General features: G+C 39.8%; 2 protein-coding genes and 1 pseudogene across 2 annotated transcripts; all 3 read left to right on the top strand.

Annotated features, from left to right (window-relative positions):
• The first annotated feature begins 5487 nt into the window (after window positions 1-5487).
• Window positions 5488-6060, top strand: LOC110293017 (interferon alpha-9). The gene has a single exon (XM_021160758.1). The coding sequence runs from the start codon at window positions 5488-5490 to the stop codon at window positions 6058-6060; it is 573 nt and encodes a 190-aa protein (XP_021016417.1).
• Window positions 6061-13722: 7662 nt separating this feature from the next.
• LOC110292998 lies at window positions 13723-15427 on the top strand (annotated as a pseudogene).
• Window positions 15428-19039: 3612 nt separating this feature from the next.
• LOC110293011 (interferon alpha-12-like) lies at window positions 19040-19715 on the top strand. The gene has a single exon (XM_021160750.1). It carries the CDS (start codon window positions 19084-19086, stop codon window positions 19651-19653), a length of 570 nt encoding a protein of 189 aa, XP_021016409.1. The 5' UTR covers window positions 19040-19083; the 3' UTR covers window positions 19654-19715.
• The last annotated feature ends 2477 nt before the right edge of the window (window positions 19716-22192 follow it).

Here is a 22192-nt window from a genome sequence, read left to right as displayed (position 1 = left end):
CTGACTCACAATATGCAGAGAAGATTGGGCTACATATATGCATACATATGCTGCACTTATTTCTGATAATTCAGAATTAGTATCATTAATTATACAACTGCACAAAATTCAAAACAGAATTTATTCAATATATCAACCATATTTTATCTCAAACAAATTTCTTAGGCAAAAATGAAGAGATTGATTGATTGCTAATAGGAACTCTGTGGAAAGCCTTGGAATTTCATAAAAAAACCCAAAACATTACATTAACAGGAAAGGTTTAAAGAGACATTTTTCCATTTCTTGAAAACAAGCCAAACAAATTATAAAAAGTTTCCTGACTTGTTCTTTATATAATAAGGAAGGAGTGAGTCCTGAGCCAAAGTGCAGAGGATTCTCCTGGACTGGGACATTGTATCTCACTTTATAAGCTCTCCTTTAAAAATTCACATTTATTTGGTATGAATACAATAAACCTGCCTAGGTGTTTCACCAAAACTGAGCAAGTTTTTGCTACATTTAAAAGCTTTGTTTATATGAACTAACCAGTATCTCCCAGAGCTTGTGTCTCTAGTTGCATATGTAGCAGAGGATGGCCTAGTAGGCCATCAATGGGAGGAGAGGCCCTTGGTCTTGTGAAGATCATATGCCCCAGTACAGGGAAATGCCAGGGCCAGGAAGCTGGAGTGGGTGGGTTGGGGAGCAGGGCAGGGAGAGGGTATAGGGGACTTTTGGGAATAGCATTTGAAATGTAAATGAAGAAAATATCTAATAAAAAAAAGAAAAAAAAATGAAAGCATTTGTTTTGCACACAAATGTTAATATGCATGTATGTATTTTCTTATTAATATAATTTATGATGTTTATGTTTATCTTGCTGCCTTTGCTCCAACTTCTTCAAACTTCTAGTTGTGCATAGTACAGCACCATCTCCTGGAGCATGGGTGGCCTCTCTCAGGAGACCCATTCTTGAGGGTACCTGAACCTCTCTCTCCCAGAAGCCATCAGTTCCCATAGTTCCTCAGCACAGGTGTATTGCCTCCATTTTCCAAGCTGATGTTTTATCTGGCTGCATCTTGTTCATTCAATCATCACCACTCTCAATACACATGAGTAACTACCCTGTAGTGTCCAAGAAATGGCTTTGCTGCAGTTAACCATTGCCTGTTGTTCTTATAATTCTTCTGCTTTCTCTTCTGCAGTGATCCCCGAGGCCAGGAAATCAGCCTTTTATTTTTCTGCTCAGTGAGCAGTTGTGGATCTCTGTGTTTTTGGCATGGGCTGCAAGAGGGTTCTGTGGTCAGGGCTGGCTAGCGCAGTTACCCTCTCTTAGACCTATACCTGTAATTTCAAATCAGGTATATTGTGACACTATGAACACAGCACTGCTTTACTCTTTGATATCTTCATGGATCCACATGTATTTTTAAAGTGATATATCTGGGAGAAACATGATTGAAATTTTTATTTAGACTTAACTGAGCCTGAGCTTCACTTGAAAATAGTCACTGTCATAACATTATTTTATTTAATGACTATACATCTGATCCATTTCTTCTTAATTGCTAACATTGTTTCCACTACTTTGTTGTTTGGATGACACATCTATCCCTTTCTTTAGCTTTCCTTTCCAATAACATCATATTTTTGGTTCAGTGCCACAAACCAACACCAGGGTCCCCCCCCCCCCCCGCCAAGGAAAGTAGAAAAGAGAGATAAAACAGAATTGGAGACTTAGACAATCAAACCAACACCTCAGGGAAGATGAAAGAGTAAATGAAATACTGAAAGCCCTTTCTGTCTTTCAGAATTGCCTGAATGAGTTAGCCATTAGACTAACTGGACACTAAATATTAATTACTTAATTCAATATTCAATAAGAATTGATGGGTGACAAATATATTATGTAGCAATCAGTGTCCTAGATTGAAACTGAAAGTGGAATTACAGGTAAAATTATATATTATACATGATATGCTTGCTGTATATATGATGTATAATAGTAGTGAATACTATATATAATTATGTAATATATGTGCACACACAGCTTTCTTTCTGATAGAGTCCCAGTATCTTCCTGCTGTCTCAGATCCCACATTTCAGTCTCTCGGCCCTTGTTTGCCCCTCCCTGGAGTAAAACATCCCAGTATGTGCTGCTCATTCACTCCACATTCACAAGCTTTGCTCACTGTTCAAATGCTCTTGATTACTTCTATATTTCTACCTGAATTTTTTTTCTGAAAATGTGTAACACCATAAAGGAAGTAGTTCAATGTTTTAAAATAATCTTTCATGCTTGAGAATATCCTCCCGTTTGGAAGTTAGAGAATGTTCTTCTAATGAGATAATGCTGACTATGTGGAAAGAAAGAAAGAGAGAGAGAGAGAAAGAGAGAAAGAGAAAAAGAGAAGGAAGGAAGGGGGAAGAAAGAGAAGGAAGGAAGGAAGAAGGACAGGGAGGAAGGAAGGAAGGAAGGAAGGAAGGAAGGAAGGAAGGAAGGAAGGAAAGAATATTTAGAGAAGAAGAGAGGCAGCTATTGGAAATGGCCTGCAAAAACTCAGACTCTGGAAATGTTTCCTGTTGTGGTAAATCTCCAACCCAAATATGCCCCAGCAATGAGGCAGGGTGGGGAGCGAAGTATACAGGGAAGCAAACACAGAAAGGCAGAGATGCCTCTCTGCCATTTTCTGTAGGCCCCTCAAACCCAGTCAGCTTTGAATTCATACTGCTACAGCCTAGGTCACTGTCCAAGCCACATTCAGGGGTTGGGGGAGGGTATTGAATTTTTATCTCAGGTTAGTTGAATTCAAATCAATAAGTTGGTCACCATTTTGTTGTGGTAAATCTCCAACCTAAATATGGCCCAGCAATGAAAACACAATTCAATTAATATGAATACATGCTGTGTACCTAGATTGGGCAGATCTACTACTACATTTTCCCTTCAGAATTCTGTTTCCTGACAGTTTCCTTCATACTAAAATAGGCCTTTCTCTGGAAGAACTTACATCAGTTTGAAAGAGTCCATTCCCCTCAATTCTCATCATATGGAGAGAAAAATCCTCTTAGGTCCACACAGGTAGAAGTTCTCTGAAGAAGGAGGGGTCTGTGTGCAGTTCCCTTAGTAGCAATTTGATAACCAAATGCATATAGTTTTAATCAGTATATAAGCCATTAGGAATGCATTGTGGAACTGAGACAACCAACCCCTGAGCTAGGAATGCTGTAAAATAGCATCTGAACACACAGAAGAGATTGCCAATCTGCCAATTGTTGCTCAGCCTGCTAATACCAGCAACAACAGTTCAGTAAATGTACTAATTTGGGACTGCCTTTTGACCCATGACTTAAGCAGTTGAGGTAACCTCTTCTATAATGGAATATGACACTTGGTGTAACATGAATCCATGTTCCAGGCCATGGTCACTCTGAATTGCTGCACAATAACATAGTGCTGATTCCAATTGGAGCAAGATCTGTGTTTTTCAGGGGCAGAGTTGACAGGCCCAGGACCTCTAAACCCATCAGTCAATTTGAGTTCCAGAGGACATGTGAAGGAAGACAATGTACATCTGTATGTAAAGCTGCCAAGGAAACCCTAGAGCTTCCTTAGCTCCTCCTTAAGCGTGAACAGTCAAATGCAAATTTTTCCCGTCCTGCCTCTTGACTCCATGGTCAGGAAAAAGTTGTTACTGTCTCTCTAAAAGAGGAACATGCTCACATGAGTGTTGTCTGAGTCCTCACAAGAAGCACAAGAATAAATAAAGGACTTCATATATTATAGGGACAGATACTTGTACTCTGCGTATTTGGGGGATAATCAAGTGATACCAGGTGATCTTCAGGTCTTATTATTCACATAGACTCTGAGTGGAGGAATTGTAATTATTGGATAAACTCGGCTATATGTGTGACTGCTTAACATTTATTAGATATGAACTCCTTTAATTTCCCCTTTGTGGTTATTTTAAACCTAATTTCCATAATTTTTATGATTATATAACAAAATACTATAAAATAACTCCAGATATAACTTTTCTCAGAAACTATATATTGTTATACTGTGTTTCATATCTTAGATTTAATAACTTGCTTTTGTTCAACAGAATTTGGGAACTTGAGACAGGAATGGAAGTGGGGTGAGGAGACCAAGTACTGAGCTATCATTCCTGCACACATGACCAGACTTTAATCAATGCACACCCAGTCCACACAGAAACATCTGGTCCATGTGAGAAGGATACTAAGAGTCAGGGAGCATCACACAGCTGTCCACAAGGATATATCTGTGTATAATAATGTCATGTAAACTGCAGATGACCAAGTTTGTCAAGCTTTGGGATGGAGAGTATGAAAATGACCACATCCAGTTTTCTGTGTCTGCTATTCCTGAGTTGCAGTGACCAGTACCCACTGATGTAGAGCAGGACACAGAAACAACTTAGCTAAGAGAGGCAGTCCACCCAATGAACTGGCCAACATCTGTGAAATCAGTGAGCTAGAAGGTCAGTGTGAGGTGAGGAAGGTGTCAGGCAGAGAGTGATAGAGGAGGTTACTGGACACCCACCTCTGTCTTCCACATACAAATGCACTTGCACAGGACAGCACATCGAAATGAACACACACACACACATACAGAAACACAGAGAGAGAGAGAGAGAGAGAGAGAGAGAGAGAGAGAGAGAGAGGGAGAGGGAGAGGGAGAGGGAGAGGGAGAGGGAGAGAGAGAGAGAGGAAATGCTCAAGCTTGCCATATTGTGAATATTCTGATGAGGGCTCCTGAGATATATTGGTTCTCTACTGTAACTGTGGGTTCCAGGAATCACACTCAGCTCCTCAAGTTTAACAGCAAGCCTTGTTGTACTCTATATCTGTATAATTACATTAAAATCATTGGAGAGATAGCTGATATACACTAATTATTAAGTTTTATATAAATTTATATTACATTTAAAGAAGGAAACTCGAAGAACTCAATTTTATGACTTTAAATATTGAGAAATTTTAAAGTATATCTTTTCTTCAGTGTATTTTAATTTATTAAAATTTACAACATACTCTACATTATGATATAAATATCTTTGTAAGAGATATAAATAAAAATTAGTTTTAGAATGAAATTTAATAACTTTTATGGAATATTTTACAGAAAAATTTGTCTTACAATACATTTGTAAGTTTCAAATAAAGACTTTATCTATGATGTAATAGATTAGAAATTAATCATAGAAAAAGAAAACTGGTAAAACAGTTTTTGATGGGGAGCAGTGAAAGAGGAAGCAATAGTGAAAAAAAATGGTTTAGAAAAATACCCAGATCCAAGCAGAGAATGTGGTAAAGAAAGCGAAAAGACCAGTGGGAAGTAAGGAGAGGGCATTCGGAAAATGAAAATTAGTGTTTTGCCCTATTTAAGACACATCTACACAGGATGGTCTTCAGAGAACCTAGAGGGGAAGGTTCAGGACCAAACAGCCCACAAGAGCAGCAGCCTCTTCAAGACTCATAATGGCTAGGCCCTTTTCTTTCCTGATGGTCTTGGTGGTGATGAGCTACTGGTCAACCTGCTCTCTAGGATGTGACCTGCCTCAAACTCATAACCTCAGGAACAAGAAAATCTTGACACTTATGGCACAAATGAGGAGACTCTCCCCTCTCTCCTGCCTGAAGGACAGGAAGGACTTTGGATTCCCCCAGGAGAAGGTGGATGCCCAGCAGATTCAGAAGGCTCAAGCCATCCCTGTCCTGAGTGAGCTGACCCAGCAGATCCTGACCCTCTTCACATCAAAGGACTCATCTGCTGCTTGGGATGCAACCCTCCTAGACTCATTCTGCACTGGCCTCCATCAGCTGCTCAATGACCTGCAAGGCTGTCTGATGCAGCTGGTTGGGATGAAGGAACTGCCCCTGACCCAGGAAGACTCCCAGCTGGCTATGAAGAAATATTTCCACAAGATCACTGTGTACCTGAGAGAGAAGAAACACAGCCCCTGTGCCTGGGAGGTGGTCAGAGCAGAAGTCTGGAGAGCCCTGTCTTCCTCAATTAACTTGCTGGCAAGACTGAGTGAGGAGAAAGAGTGAGTCCTGAAGCAAGAGGACTGTCATAGACGAGGACACTGAACCTCACTGCGCAAATTCTGGCATCTCAAAAATATCATTCATTTGTGCATGAATTGAAAGAAGTTGTCTAGATGTTTCAGCAGTAATGTGCATTGCTGTGTCTATCTGTAAAGTCACTGTTATCCTTCTATTCCATTTGTTTATTTATTTGTTTATTTCTTCATTTATTCATCTATTTATTTTTCATTCATTTGCTTATTTATGTATGTATTTATTTAATAATTAAAGTAAATTATGTAGCATATATTGCATCATAATTTGGTACAATTATACTTTTCTATAAATTATTATTAAATGAATCTTCTTTTATTTGTTCATTCTTTAATTCTTAATTAACTTTTAATTCTTTTGCAGTGCCTCAAGATGCACTGCAAATATCTGCCTTGGGTTTTAGACTTGGATAATTCATTCTGAGAATGTGACTGATGGTGTCTTTCACTTAGCATCACACATTGTGCTAGAGACAGTGAGACACAACCAGCAGCAGAGGCTCAAGGTCATCACCTGAGCTCCGGCTCTCATGGGATCAATGAAATAGACATTCTCATTCATTTGTATTGACTGTCATTTAGTTGTTTGATCCTCATTCATTTGTGTTGAGCTCCTCGTCCTGGGCTTTAATAGTGTAGCAGGATGGATGCTCAGTAGGAGACCTTCTCCTGAGCATTGCTGACAAGGCAGCACTCAGAGGCGATAAGGAATTCATAAGTGGAGGGAGTCAGACCCTGGTGGTCCAGGGAACTTCTTAGCTCTGACCGACTAGCAACCAGATCACTCCTGAAGCTCAGACTGACTAACAACTAGATTGCTTCTTTATTTACACAGGTTTCACAGAACACAGAGAGACTCATGATTACCTAAGAAGTACAAATTATGGGTTTGAATTTTTCACTGTATGTCCAGGGTCAAATTTTCAGAATTAGAAAATACAACCAGAACAGATTTTACTTTTATTATCAGGCCTATATTAGCACCCCCCCCCCAAAAAAAAGTATAGAATACCCACGATAGAATCCACAGAACTTAAAAACGGTCAACAAGCTGAAGGGACCCAAGTGAGGATGCATCCGTTCCACTTGGGATTGAGAAGAAAGCAACCACAAGGGGGGAGGGAGGGACCTAGAAAGGAAAGAGGAAGGGAGCAGCAGAGAGGGAAATATGATCTGGCATTGTGTGTGGGGAAAAGGACTGAAATCCCTGAGGGCCAGCAGAAAGAATGGAAACATGCAACCTTGTGAGGTAGGAATTTGGAGGACCCTCCAGAATGTACCAGAGACCTGGAAGGTAAGAGACACTCAGGACTCAAAGGGAGAGACCTTAGATGAAATGCAGTAGGGAGAGGAAACTTATAGAGCCCACCTCCAGCAGGAAGTCAGAACATCAAATGAGGGGCATCCCACAGTCACAACTCTGATCCATAATTGTTCCTGTCTGAAAGAACTGCAGAGATGGAAATGGGGAGAAGCCTGAGGAAAAGAAGGTCCAGAGACAGGCCCAAAGAGGGATCCATCTCAAGGGGATGTCTCCAGGCCTGACACTATCACTGATGCTATAGAGCACTCTCAAAAAGTGATCTATCCTGACTGACCTCGGAAAGACCCAACAAGCAGCTGAAAGAGTCAGATGCAGATATTTGCATCCAACCAATGGGCAGAAGCTGCTAACCCCATTTGTTGAATTAGGGAAAAGCTGGAAGAAGCTGAGGAGGAGGGCGACCCTGTAGGAGGACCAGAAATCTCAATTAACCTGGACCCTCGAGATCTCTCAGACACTGGACCACCAACCAGGCAGTGTACACCAGCTGATATGAGGCCCCCAACACACATACAGCAGAGGACTGCTGGGTCTGGGTTTAGTCAGAGAAGATGCACTAAACTCTCAAGAGACTGAAGGCCCCACGGAGTTTAGAGGCCTGGTGGGGTAGGTGGGCATGAGGGGGTAGGGACATCCTCATGGAGACAGGGAGGGCGGGGAGGAGGTATGGGACTTGGAACAGCAAGAGGGTGGACTGGGAGGGGAATAAAATCTGGAGTTTTAGATAGATAGATAGATAGATAGATAGATAGATAGATAGATAGATAGATAGATTTAAAAAGAAAGATTCTGAAGATTGTCCCCTTCAGAGCAAACCCATTCATTATATGACAATCTGCCTTTAGGCTGGCAGTGTGTGCATTCTTGAAGCACTCCCAACAAACATAAAGTAACTGAACTAGGTGTTTTATGAATAGCAAAGACAAATACCTAATTTCTTTTACATATGTTTCATCATCTACACAATAAAGCAGGAAACACTTATTTAATTAATCTACCTTACTTACTGTGTTCTATTCCCCTGAGGAGGCACTCTGTATGATTAACTATCTTTAAACTAAATTTTCAGAGAGCTCTAAGAGTAGTGTAAAAGGAATCCTAGAATATGCCACCCATTCTCTTGGCCAGTCAGAGTTTGTTAAATGTTCCTGTTCTTCCTGCACCAATTATATTATTTGAGTTTGCTCAGTGGCAGATACCCCAAGAAGATTCATGGAGTAATGGTCTCATCCAACTATATGCTTATCTGTGCTTAATAGTGTCCAGGGCAAAAGGAAGGCTTCCAAATAGGGCCAGGTAACATTTTTTTTTGTTTTGTTTTTGTTTTTGTTTTGTTTGTTTTGTTTTTTAGGATTTTCCCTGAAAGACTCCGACATAATTTTCTCAGGAAAAGACATAAAATGAGTCATAAGGCAGAAAGTTCCCAAGAATGCAGCACACAGAGACCAAAACCTGAAACTGAGGGATACAATGGAAGCAACTGCAGCATTAGCTCAAATCACTGGAACTGTCCTTCCTGCCTCTTGCCATTTCCAGTGGATAAGGCTGTGTCAGTGCTCTACAGAGAAGGTTATGATAGGAAAGTAGCAGCATGCATCCTGTCTCCCGTATCTACACAATGCGCAATGCGATACAGAAAGAGAATTTGCACTCAGTGCAAATATATAAACCCAGAAGCCAAATAGAGCTATAAAAAATGTAATGTTTATGTGTACATATAATGTATCATACATGGTTGTCCCCGACACTGCTTTTCACCAAAACAAAAGACCATCAAGTCCATAGGAAATGCATGAAATAAATGAGTTAAGAACAGAGAAAACAAATGAGTTCTTGTTATCCATGAGCATGTTCAATATCCACATATGTATGCCCATATGTACATTTACTGGAGCATGGGTAGCCTGTTAATGACCCAGTGCCTGAGCCTGAGTCACTTCCTCTGACAAGAGATCTCAGGTGCCAATAGGTACTCATTTGGGGGTAGAACTTCCTGACTTTCTCTCAGCTTAAAGAAGGGATATTGATGGTCTGGCTTGAAGTAGTAAGGTCTTCTGTTCTGCAATCATAACCATGTCAGTTCATATGTGCAAGTGTCCTCTTGTATCATGAACACACTCTTGCTGTAGTCATCCCCTCCCTCTGGCTCTTTCAATCTTTCCACTATACCTTCTGAATCCTGAGCCTTGGGAGGAGATTGTGTACTAGAGATGTCCTATTTAGGACTGATAACTACTTCAATGTTCATTTCTGCATGCTGACCTGCTGACCTGTTGATGCCTCTATTTTTTTTTAATCGTATATTTTATTTACATTTCAAATGTTATCCCTTTTTAGGTCTCCCCTCTAGAAACCCCCATCCCATCTCCTCCCCCTGCCTCTATGAGGATGCCCTCCCACCTACTCCTGTCTTCCTGCCCTGGCATTTCTCTACACTGGGACATCGAACACCCTCAAGCCCAAGGGCTGCTCCTCTCACTGATGTCCAACAAGGCCATCCTCTGCCAAATATGTAGCCAGAGCCACTGGTCCCTCCATGTGTGCTCTTTGGTTGGTGGTCCAGTCCCTGGGAGCTCCGGGGAGTATGGTTGGTTGACACTGTTGTTCCCCCTCCCCCACCCCCATGGGTCTGCCCCTCAGCTCCTTCAGTCCCTTCTCCAATTCCTCCATCGAGGATCCCGCTCTCAGTCCAATATTTGGCTGTGAGCATCTTCTCTGTATTTGTCAGGCTCTGGCAGAGCATCTCAGAGAACAGCCATATCAGGCTTCCATCAGCAAGGACTTCCTGGCATCTGCAATTGCGTCCGAGTTTGGTGACTGTATAGGGAATGGATCCCCAGGTGAGGCAGTCTCTGGATCTGTTGATGCCTCTTTAAAAATACCCACCTAATTCCAAAGTAAGCTCTGATGAAGGTTGAGAGATGCAATGATCACAAATACAGCTATGATTTCAGATCGGATGTTAAGATACCTCCAATGTGGTTCATTTCTTTCCACAGTGCTTCTGCTATTTACAACTTTCTGTTCCATATGTGTTTTAATATTGATGCTGTTGAAGTTGCATACTAAAATTTTTATTGCAATCACACTGACTTTATAGAAGACTTTCAAATATGTAATCACTTTTATTGAATAGTATTTTTCTAATGACTGTAGACCTTCTAAACCAAGCATTGATATCATTATTGCTAATTTCCCTATTTTGATGACAGGTTTCTTTCTTTGGTTTCATTTCATGTGGGGGCATGATTTTAGCTCTGCCGCACACCAACATTTGGATCTGCTTTTAGGAAAGTACAAAAGAGAAACAAAATGTGGGAAGCAAAGAAAATTTATATAGGAAGGTGGTTATATTCTTGTATTTGATTGTTTCACTCCACTAATCTTTCTTCACCATGAAGTTAATGTAAACAAAAAAAACCAATGTGCAGGCATCCACCATTGCACTATGTATGAAAACTCATACATAGCTGAAGAATGGAAAACTCTTCTGTCTGGCACAGTAGGATGGGCCTGACTGCCATTCATTTTTGCAGTTAGACAAAGAAGAAAGCATGGTGATATACATTTATCAGAAAAGATTTCCAGATAAATAATAGCCAAGCAACAGTACAGCTATGAGTGCCCTGTATGTTCACCTGATGAGTTCAGACATATCAAGAATTCATTGAGTAAATGTTGATCATAAAATGGCATTTAGCTAGACAGCAAATACTTTTCAACTAAAATAATAATAAGACAAATTATGATATTTCTCCACCAATATAAACAACCCAGTGTTGTCTAGGAATTCTTGACACCCTGATATCCAAACTTGTGGATCACATGTGAAAACAAAATTATGTCATATGTACAACTAGAGATAAGATCAGTAATCTTCTAGGATTTATGAAACTAAAACCAAGAGGCTATGATTTCCAGTAAGAATTCTTGAGTTCTTAATATATTTTGGAAACTAGCCCTGTAATATGTGGAGTTGGTAAAGAAATACATTGCTATTCTTTTGTCCTATTGACAGTGGTTTTTTGCCTTTTGCAACCTTTCATGGGGTCCCAATTATTAATTGTTAATCTTAGTGCTTCTGTTATTGGTGTTCTCTTCAGGAAGTTGTCTCCCGTGAGAAGGCATTCGGAGCTTTTTAGGTGCAGTGTATTTGATTTTATGTTGAGGCTTTTGATTTACTTGGACTTGAGTTTTGTGCAAGATGATAGGTATGAATCTGCTTGTATTCATCTACATGCTCACATCGAGTCATACTAGCACCATTTCTTGAAGATGCTTTCTTTTTTCCATTGTATAGTTCTGGTTTCTTCATAAAAAAATCAGGTGTCCATAAGTGTATATGTTTACTTCTGTGCCTTTGATTGAATTCCATTAACGAACCTGTGTGTTTTTATGCCAATATCACATTTTTTTTGTTTTGTTTTGTTTTGTTTTCGAGACAGGGTTTCTCTGTGTAGCCCTGGCTGTCCTGGAACTCAGTCTGTAGACCAGGCTAGCCTTGAACTCAGAAATCCGTCTGCCTCTGCCTCCCAAGTGCTGGAATTAAAGGCATGCGCCACCAACACCCAGCACATAATTTTTATTGCTGTAGCTTTCTAGTAGACCCTGATAGTGATACGTCCGGAAGTTCTATTATTGTACAGAATTGTTTAGATACCCTTAGTTTATTGCTTTCTACATTTGATGTTGAGTATTCTTTCAGGGTCTGTAAAGAATTTTGCTGGAATCTTCATATGAATTGCATTGAAGTTGTAGGTTGATTTTAGTAAGAGGTCCAGTTTTACTATGCCAGTCCCACCTATCTATTGGCATGGCAGATCTTTCCAATCTACAATTTATTCTTCAGTTTCTTTCTTCAAAGAACTTTGACTTCTTACTTTCCAATTTCTGTCTTCTTCATCTCTAGTTGCCTTATTGTTCTAGCTGGACTTTCAAGTACTATATCAAACAGATATGAAGAGAGCAAATAGCCTTACATGTTCCTGATTTTATTGGAATTGCTATCAATTTCTCTCCATTTAACTTGGTGTTGGTTATAGGCTTGCTCTACATTGCCTTTACTATGTATAGGTATGCCCCTTGAATACCTGCCTCTCCAAAACTTTTATCATGAAATACTGTTAAATTTTGTCAAAGGCCTTTTAAGTACCTATTGAGATGATCATGTAATTTTAAAAATTGTTTTAGTGTGTGTATGCAGTGGATTACATTGACAGATTTTTCTATGTTGAACCAACCATCCTTGTATCTCTGAGATAAAGCCTAGTTAATCATGATACATGGTCTTTTTGATGTGCTCTAGAATTATGTTTGTGAATACTTTTCAGTATTTTTTTTATCAATGGTCATGAGGGAAATTTGTCTACAACTCTCTTACTTTGTTGAACCTTTGTGTGATTTGAGTATCAAGGTAACTGTGCTCTCACAAAAAATGAAATTGACAATGTTCTTTCTGTTTGTATTTCATGGAAGAATTTGAGGAGCATTAAGATTAGCTCTTCTTTTGAAAATCTGGTAGAATTCCGAGTTAAGACTCAGACACTGGGATTTTCCCCAACATTGGGAGATTTTTTAAAATAACTTCTATTTCCCTAGTAGTTATAGGTTTATTTAAATCATTTATCTGATCTTGATTTAACTTTGGTAAATGGTATCTATGTATAAATTTGTCCATTTATTTTAGACTTTCCAATTTTGTGGAGTACAAGTTTTTGAACTATGACTTAAAGATATTTTGGATTTCCTCAATTTTTGTTGTTATGTCCCCCTTTGTCGCTGGAAATATTTTTAAAAATTGCTCTATCGTGTGCTATACCCAGCTATTCTCTTCCCCGGTGGTCTTGCAGCCTCTATTCTAGTCCCATGCAGCAGTCTTCCCAGGTCTGGTCCTCAGAACCTTGTATCAGCCATCTACCCCCTGCAGCTAGTTGTCACAAATCGCTCTAACCCACTAAATCAAAACTCTTGAAGCTCATAATTAATCAGTCAGATTTATATACCAATAAATTCTCAGTTCACAAGATGCCTACACAATAATTTTAGAGCCAACTGATAATGATATTAATTGCCCAACTAGATAAGACAAATTGTCCTCTAATTATCCATTTCTTATAAGGTAGTCATAACTACCCATGTGAATTAAAGAAAGTGAAGAAAGAATTGGAAAGAGAGGGGAGGGCATTCAGAAAATAGAAACTACTAGTTTTCACTATTTAAAACATTTATACCAGATGCTCTTCAGAGAACCTAGAGGGAAGGTTTAGGACCACACAGCCTAGAGTACCAGCAGCATCTGCAGCATCCAAAATGGCTAGGTCCTATGCTTTACTGATAACCCTGGTGATGAGCTACTGGTCAATTTTCTCACTAGGATGTGACCTGCCTCAGAAATAACCTCAGGAACAAGAGAGCCTTGATTTTCCTAGTTGAAATGGGGAGAGTCTCTCCTCTCTCCTGCCTGAAGGACAGAAAGGACTTTGTATTCCCCCAGGAGAAGGTGGATGCCCAGAAGATTCAGAAGGCCCAAGCCATCCCTGTCCTTCATGAGCTGGCCCAGCAGATCCTAAACATCTTTAGTTCAAAGGATTCATCTGTGGCTTGGAAGGCAACCCTCCCAGACTCATTTTGTGATTACCTCCACCAGCAACTCAATGACATGCAAGCTTGTCTGATGCAGCAGATGGGGATGCAGGAACCTCCCTTGACTCTGGAAGACTCCCTGGCAGCCATGAGAAAATACTTTTTTTCCTCTTTATTTTTTATTGGATATTTTCTTTATTTACATTTCAAATGTTATCCCCTTTCCTGGTTTCCCTTCTGAAAAATCCCTATCTTCTCCCCACTTCCCCCTGGTCACCAACCCACTAACTCCCACTTCCTGTCCCTGGCATTCCCCAACTCTGGGGCATAAAACCTTCACATGACCAAGAGCCTCTCCTCCCATTGATTACCACAAGGCCATCCTCTGCTACATATGCAGCTGGAGCCATGGGTCCCTCCATGTGTGTACTCTTTGGTTGGTGGTTTTGTCCCTGGGAGCTCTGGGGGGTACTGGTTGGTTCATATTGTTGTTCCTCCTATGGGGCTGCAAACACCTTCAGCTCCTTGGATCCTTTCTCTAGTTCCTCTATTTGGGACCCTCTGCTCAATCCAATGGTTCGCTGAGAACATCCACCTCTGTATTTGTCAAACACTGGTAGAGCCCCTCAGAAGACTATATCAGGCTCCTGTCAGCAAGCACTTGTTGGCATCCATAATAGTGTCTGGGTTTGTTGACTGTATATAGGATGGATCCCCATGTAGGACAGTCTGTGGATGGTCTTTCCTTTAGTCTCTGCTCCACACTTTGTCTCTGTAACTCCTCCCATGAATATTTTGTTCCCCCTTCTAAGGAAGTCCAAAGCACCCACGCTGTGGTCTTCCTTCTTCTTGAGTTTCATGTGCCTGTGAATTGTATCTTGAGCATTCCAAGCTTCTGGGCTAATATCCACTTATCAGTGAGTGCATACCATATGTGTTCTTTAGTGATTGTGTTATCTCACTCAGGATAATATTTTCTAGTTCCATCCATTTGCTTAAGAATTTCATAAATTCATTGTTTTTAATAGCTAAGTAGTACTCCATTGTGTAAATGTACCACATTTTCTGTATCCATTCCCCTGTTTAGGGATATTTGGGTTCTTTCTAGCTTCTGGCTATTATAAATGAGGCTGCTATGAACATAGTGGAGCATGTATCCTAATTACAAGTTGGAACATCTTCTGGGTATATGCCCAAGAGAGGAATTGCTGGATCTTCCAGTAGTACTACATGCAATTTTCTGAGTAACTGCCAAACTTATTTCCAGAGTGGTTGTACCAGTTTGCAGAGGAAATACTTCCACAGGATCACTGTGTACCTGAGAAAGAAGAAACACAGCCCCTGTGCCTGGGAGGTGGTCAGAGCAGAAGTCTGGAGAGCCCTGTCTTCCTCAGTCAACTTGCTTGGAAAATTGAGTGAGGAGAAGGAGTGAGAACTGTGCCAAAGAGGAAAGGCCTCTCCTGGACTAGAACACTGCATCTTACATTATAAGCTCTCCTTTAAAAACTCACTTATTTTGGTATGAATACAAACAACCTGCCTAGGTGTTTCAGCAAAAATGTTTGAATTTTGTCTATATGTAAAAACATTTTGTTTCTGCATCCATTTGGTAATATTTATATACTTGTTTACTTGACTATTAATATAATTTAATGTATTGATGATAAATCTGGTCATCTTACATTTTCATAATGTCAAAAACCATTATATGTAATTAAATTATTTTGTATTCAAACAAGTTTGCCTTATGAAGCACTTTTGCTTAGTTAATTTGATATCCCCAAAGATTTTCCAATGTTTATAATATAGTCTACACTGTAAAAATTATGCAGTTAAACAATGTCAAAAACCAGACCAGACACATGTGTATACTGCACAGCGTTTAGACAAACCCTAATGCTTTGCCTCTATTTTTCTCCAGTATATAGTATTCTTCTGGATGTAGAAACAGCATGCTGTGCTGTGAAAAGTCAGATAATCTTCTTCCTGTCATAATGTGTTTTAGTCCTCATTCACCTAACATTTTCAATATTAAACTTCCATCTGGGTGCCCTGACCCCTGGCATCTATCATCTATTCTTATCATCAATGAGTTTAACCCCTTGGGTTTCTTGAAGTGAGATCATGGACAGCAATGCAAATAAATCAAGAAAAATGACTAGCCCACCTATATAGCACTGACAAACATACCAAGAAGTAACTGGGAATCAGATCCACTCATAACAGCCTCAAGAACCAGCCCTTGGAATAAATCCCACTAGGGATACAAAATACCTCTATAATTAATCATTTGAAGCACCATTATTCCCTCTCAATTTCACTGGCTCTTCTCCTTCTCCTTTCCCATGTTTTTATTCTAGTGTTCCTCTTCTTCATCACAATAGTCATTATCTTCCTCCTCCTTCTTTTGCTTCCTCTTCTTCCATGTGCTTTTGGTTCTTCTTCTTAGTCCTTCTAGTTGTGCATGGTATAGCACCATCTTGTGGAGCATGGGTAGCTGCTCTCAGGAGCCCCATCCCTGAGGATAACTGAATCTCAGAAGTCATCAGTTGCCATAGTTCCTCAGACGGAAGTGGAGTTGCCTCCATTTTCCAAGCTGATATTTTGTCTGACTTAGTCATGTTCATTCAGCCATAGCCACTCTCAGTCCACATGAGTAACTACCCCTTTGTGTCCAAGAACATGGTTTTGCTGCAGTTATTCACTGTCTCTGGCTCTTAACATTTTTTCTACTTCCTCTTCTGCAATGATCCTTGAGGCCATGAAGTATACCTTTTATGTTAGTTGTGCGTCTACGTGTTTATTGGCATGGACTGCAAGGGCTTTGTGTGGGAAGGGTTGGTTAGTGCAATAACTTTGTCTTTGATGTAAGCTGTAATTTCAGATCAGGTATTGTTACATTCGGGATAGTATTTATTCTATTCTTTGGTACCTACATGGTTCCATATGTATTCTAAATGTGACATATCTGGAGAAATATAGTTACTTTTGTGACATTGTTTTATTTAATTACCATGGGTCTTGTCCATTTTATCTCAGTAACTAACATTTTTGCTACTACTTTGTAATTTGAATGACACATCAGTTCCTTTTTTTTAGTTTTGATTTCCAATGACATCCTATTTTTTTTTGGTTCAATGCCACAAACCAACATCAGAGTTTTCTTTCTAGGAAAGTAGAAAAGACAAATAAAACAGAAGTGGAGATTTTTCAAACCAACACCACAGGAAAAATGAAAGGGTAAATGAAAAACTACAGACAGTTGAGGGACTGAAAGCCCTTGCTGTCAGTCAGAGCTTCCTGAATATCTCAACCATTATAAACATTGGACACTCAATATTAATCACTGAATTCAATATTCAATAAGAATTCACAACTGACAAGTACTATAAAGGGATAAGTGTCCTAGATTGAAACTGAAAGTGGAATTACAGATAAATTTCTATATTAAACACGGTGTACTGTATGTGTGATTTATAATAGCAGTACACTCTATATATTATTATATAATATGTGCATGCACATCTTTATCTCTGATAGACTCCCAGTACCTCCCTGCTGTCCCAGACCCCATCTTTCAGTGTCACTGTCCTTGTCTCCCCCTCCCTGATGCAGAAAGTCCCAGTGTGCACTCCTCATTCTCTCTTCATTAATCTGCTCTGCTCACTGTACAGCTGCTCTCTATTACATCTTGACTCCTGATTGGATTTTGTCCCTAAAAATACATAAGCACTAATTGAACTAAAAAATGACATAGTTCAAGGTTTCAAAGAATCTCTCATGTAAGAGAATTTCCTTCTGTTTTTGGAACTTAGATAATGATTTTCTAAGGATCTAATGATGACTATGTCCAAAAAAGGACAAAGAGAGAGAAAGAGAGAGAAAAAGAGAGAGAGAAAGAGAGAGAGAGAAAGAGAAAAAGGGAGAGGGAGAGAGAGAGGGAGAGAGAGAGGGAGAGAGAGAGGGATAGAAGAGAAGAGAAGAGAAGAGAAGAGAAGAGAAGAGAAGAGAAGAGAAGAGAAGAGAAGAGAAGAGAAGAGAAGNAGAGAAGAGAAGAGAAGAGAAGAGAAGAGAAGAGAAGAGAAGAGAAGAGAAGAGAAGAGAAGAGAAGAGAAGAGAAGAGAAGAGAAGAGAGAAGGAAGGGAAGGCATGAGAGAAAAAGAGAGGGCGAATTGATGGAGAAAAAGTTGGTTCTCTACTGCAACTGTAGGTTCCAGGAATCAAACTCAGATCATCAAACTTGAATAGCAAGGCTTTTTACACCTTAAGTTCTTGTGGTGACATGACAATCATTAGATAAATACTAATATATAGTGATGATTAAATTAACCTTTTATATAAATTGATATCATACTTAATGAAGGCAACATAAAGAACTCAATTTTAGAACTTTACTGAAAAAATTTAAAGTATACAATTATTTCAATATACTTTTATTTACAAACTTGCATTATACCTTATATTATGATTTCAATGTTTTTGAAAAGACGTATGTAAAACGTTAAGTTTAAAATAAAGTTCAATAAATTTTGTAAGAAATTTTTACAAGAAATTTTGTCTTTACAATAAGATACAATAAAGAGCACAAACTGGGGCTTCCTGCATCAGGGAGGGGGAGACAACGACAGTGACACTGAAAGATGGGGTCTGGGACAGCAGGGAGGTACTGGGAGTTTATCAGAGATAAAGCTGTGTGTGCACATATTACATAATAATATATAGTATGTATTTTCTCTATTGTAAAGTATGTCTTTAAGTGGATGTGTAAGTTCCTAACAAAGACTATGCATGGTGAGACAGTTCATGAAAATTCTAAGTAGAAAAAGAAAACCTGTAAAACAGCTTTCAGAGGGGAGTAGTGAAAGAGAAAGCAATAGAGAAAACCAAAAGGGTTCAGAAAAAAATGCCCAGACATAAACAGAATGAGTTAAAGAAAGTGAAAAGATCATTGGGAAGCGATTTCAGGAATTGAAAATTAGAGTTTGCTCTATTTAAGACACATCCACACAGGATGTTTTTCAGAGAACCTAGAGGGGAAGGTTCAGAACCAAACAGCCCAGAGGACAAACAGCATCTACAAGATCCACAATGGCTAGGCTCTGTGCTTTCCTGATGGCCCTGCTGCTGATGAGCTACTGGTCAACCTGCTGTCTAGGATGTGACCTGCCCCAGACTCAGAAACTCAGAAACAAGAGAGCCTTAACCCTCCTGGTACAAATGAGGAGACTCTCCCCTCTCTCCTGCCTGAAGGACAGAAAGAACTTTAGATTCCCCCTGGAGAAGGTGGATGCCCAGCAGATCCAGAAGGCTCAAGCCATCCCTTTTGTGCGTGAGCTGACCCAGCAGATCCTGACCCTCTTCACATCAAAGGACTCATCTGCTGCTTGGAATGCAACCCTCATAGACTCATTCTGCAATGACCTCAACGATCAGCTCAATGACCTGCAAGGCTGTCTGATGCAGCAGGTAGAGATACAGGCACCTCCCCTGACCCAGGAAGATTCCCTGCTGGCTGTGAGGAAATACTTCCACAGGATCACTGTTTACCTGAGAGAGAAGAAACACAGCCCCTGTGCCTGGGAGGTGGTCAGAGCAGAAGTCTGGAGAGCCCTGTCTTCCTCAGCCAAGTTGCTGGCAAGCCTGAAAGAAGAGAAGTGAGTCCTGAGCCAAAGTGGAGAGGACTCTCCTGGACTAGAACACTGTACCTCACTGCTCAGACTCTGCCATCTCAAAACTGTCATTCATTCTGGCAATAACTCAAGCAAGTTGCTAAGATATTTCAGCAATGATAATCAATGTTGTCTCTATCTGTAAATGTATTTGTTCTGCTTCCATTCTGTATTTATTTATTTATTTATTTATTTATTTATTTATTTATTTACTTACTTACTTACTTACTTACTTACTTATAGTTTATTTAAGCCTTATTATTTATCTGTTTATTTGATGTAACATTTATTGTATTATTATTTGAAATAGTTTTTCCATAAATCATTACTAAATGCTACTTTTTAAAATTGTTTATTCTTTACTTCTTTTTAATTTTTTAATGCTTATACTGGTATTCTGCCAGGCTGCAAAGTATTGTTGATTCATGTGTCATCGCATAGTGTTCAGACAAGAAGATACACTCGTGACATGCTTCACTTTCACTGATGGTAAAATCCTAAGTCTTTCCTCTTCACCGGTGTATAATATTTTTCTTTATGTACAGCCAGCATGATGTGCAGTTGTAAGCCAGACTTCCTTGCTCCTGTTAACCTGTGTAAAGAGACTGGTATTGGCACAAAACACTTCAAGACCAAGTTCTCAATACAAAGGAGATTTATTTGACCTGGAGAGACAAGGGGCAGAGAATAAGAGACAAATACAGGGTATACAGGACTAGGGAGACAAGGAAGAAAACAAGGGGAGAAGGGCAACGATACATGTCATGAGGATGGGGACAAAGGACTGCCTCTTGACAGGGAGAAAACAGACATAGCCCATAGGCAAATGTCTATTTATATAGATAAAAGATGAAACCTTGTGTTAGAAGGAGGTATTTAATCTTGATTGGACAGTTTAATTAGCACAGCAACTAGGGGGCTTTTGATTGCTGATTTTCAATTCTTGGATAGCTGGATCTTGGAAGTCAGCCTCAGGTGAATAATGTAGCTGAATAAGGGAATAGCCCTTGGTGCCTAGCTTCATGAGTATAATCTAATGCTTTTCAGCAAGGCAGAGGAACTGGTGGAGAAGGGCACGTTCTGACAGGTCCATGTTTGCCATGCTCAGGCTTGCTAGAGTCCCTTCATTGTGACTTGGTGCTCTTTGACTAACTCTTCCCCAGTCTTCAGCAGTCTCTGAGTTCCCTGAGTTTGATTCCTATTATTCTACTCTCAACTTCTAGGAAGTTAAGAATTTAGAATAGCAAATATCAGTGAAGTCATGTACACAGTATGAAGTTACAGCACACTGTAGTAACTCTCCTACCCATATAGAGACAACTGACAAGCATTCTAAGAAGTAATCTGGCAATCAAATGCTACCAAAACAGCCTAAGAAATGTCCCTTGGAACAAACCTCACCAGGAATTTGAAATATGTATAAAAGGAATCCTTTAGAACACCACTATTCCTTCACAATTCTGTCTTCAATGCATCTCTCTAGGCTTTTCTGGCTTTTTTTCTCTTTTATTGGATATTTTCTTTATTTACAATTCAAATGTTATTCCATTTCTCTGTCCACCCCCTGCCCCACCAAAACTACCTATCCTATCCCTCCTCCCCTTGCTTCTATGAGGGTATTCCCCCATCTACTCACCCACCACTCCTGACTCCCTGCCCTCGAATTCCCCTACATTGGGGCCTTAAGCCTTCACAGGACCAAGGGCCTTTCCTCCCATCGATACCCGACAGGGCCATCCTCTGCTACATATGCAGCTGGAGCCAAGGGTCCCTCCATGTGTACTCCTTGGTTGGTGATTTAGTTCCTGGGAGCTATGGGGGGGTCAGGTTGGTTGATATTGTTGTTCTTCCTATGTGGTTAAAAACCCCTTCAGATTCTTCAGTCCTTTCTCTAATTCCTCCATTGGGGACCCCTTGCTCAGTCCAGTGATTGGCTGTGAGCATCCACCTCTGTATTTGTCAGGCACTGGTAGACCCCTAAGGAGAGAGCTATATCAGGCTCCTTTCAGCCAGCACTTCTTGGCCTCCACAATAGTGTCTGGGTTTGATGACTATATACTTGTTGGAACCCCAGGTGAGGCAGTCTCTGGAAGGCCTTTCCTCAGTCTGTTCTCTACACTTTGTATCTGTATTTGCTCCCATGAGTATTTTGTTCCCCTTTCTAAGAAGGACGAAAGCACCCACACTTTGTTCTTCCTTCTTCTTGAGCTTCATGTGGTCTGTGAATTGTATCTTGAGTATTCCAAGCTTTTGGACAAATATCCATTTATCAGTGAGTGCATACCATGTGTGTTCTTTTGTGATTGTGTTACTTCACTCAGGATGATATTTCTGTTTTGTTTTGTTTTGTTTTGTTTTTTCTTTTTCTTTTTTTCTCATCTATGGAATTTTAATTTTGGCTATTTATAGTACCTTTCTTTTTTTTTTATAATTTTTATTACATATTTTCCTCAATTACATTTCCAATGCTATCCCAAAAGTCCCCCATAGCGCCCCCCACTTCCCTACCCACCCATTCCCATTCTTTT

Source organism: Mus caroli, chromosome 4 (assembly GCF_900094665.2).
Source record: "Mus caroli chromosome 4, CAROLI_EIJ_v1.1, whole genome shotgun sequence".
Classification (NCBI taxonomy): domain Eukaryota; kingdom Metazoa; phylum Chordata; class Mammalia; order Rodentia; family Muridae; genus Mus; species Mus caroli.
Note: the sequence above shows the minus strand (reverse complement) of the source record. Positions and strands in the feature narration are given on the sequence as shown.

Bases quoted from the DNA above. Each gene is read 5' to 3' on its own strand.
- LOC110293017 (XM_021160758.1), top strand. From the start codon at position 5,488: ATGGCTAGGCCCTTTTCTTTCCTGATGGTCTTGGTGGTGATGAGCTAC.
- LOC110293011 (XM_021160750.1), top strand. From the start codon at position 19,084: ATGGCTAGGCTCTGTGCTTTCCTGATGGCCCTGCTGCTGATGAGCTAC.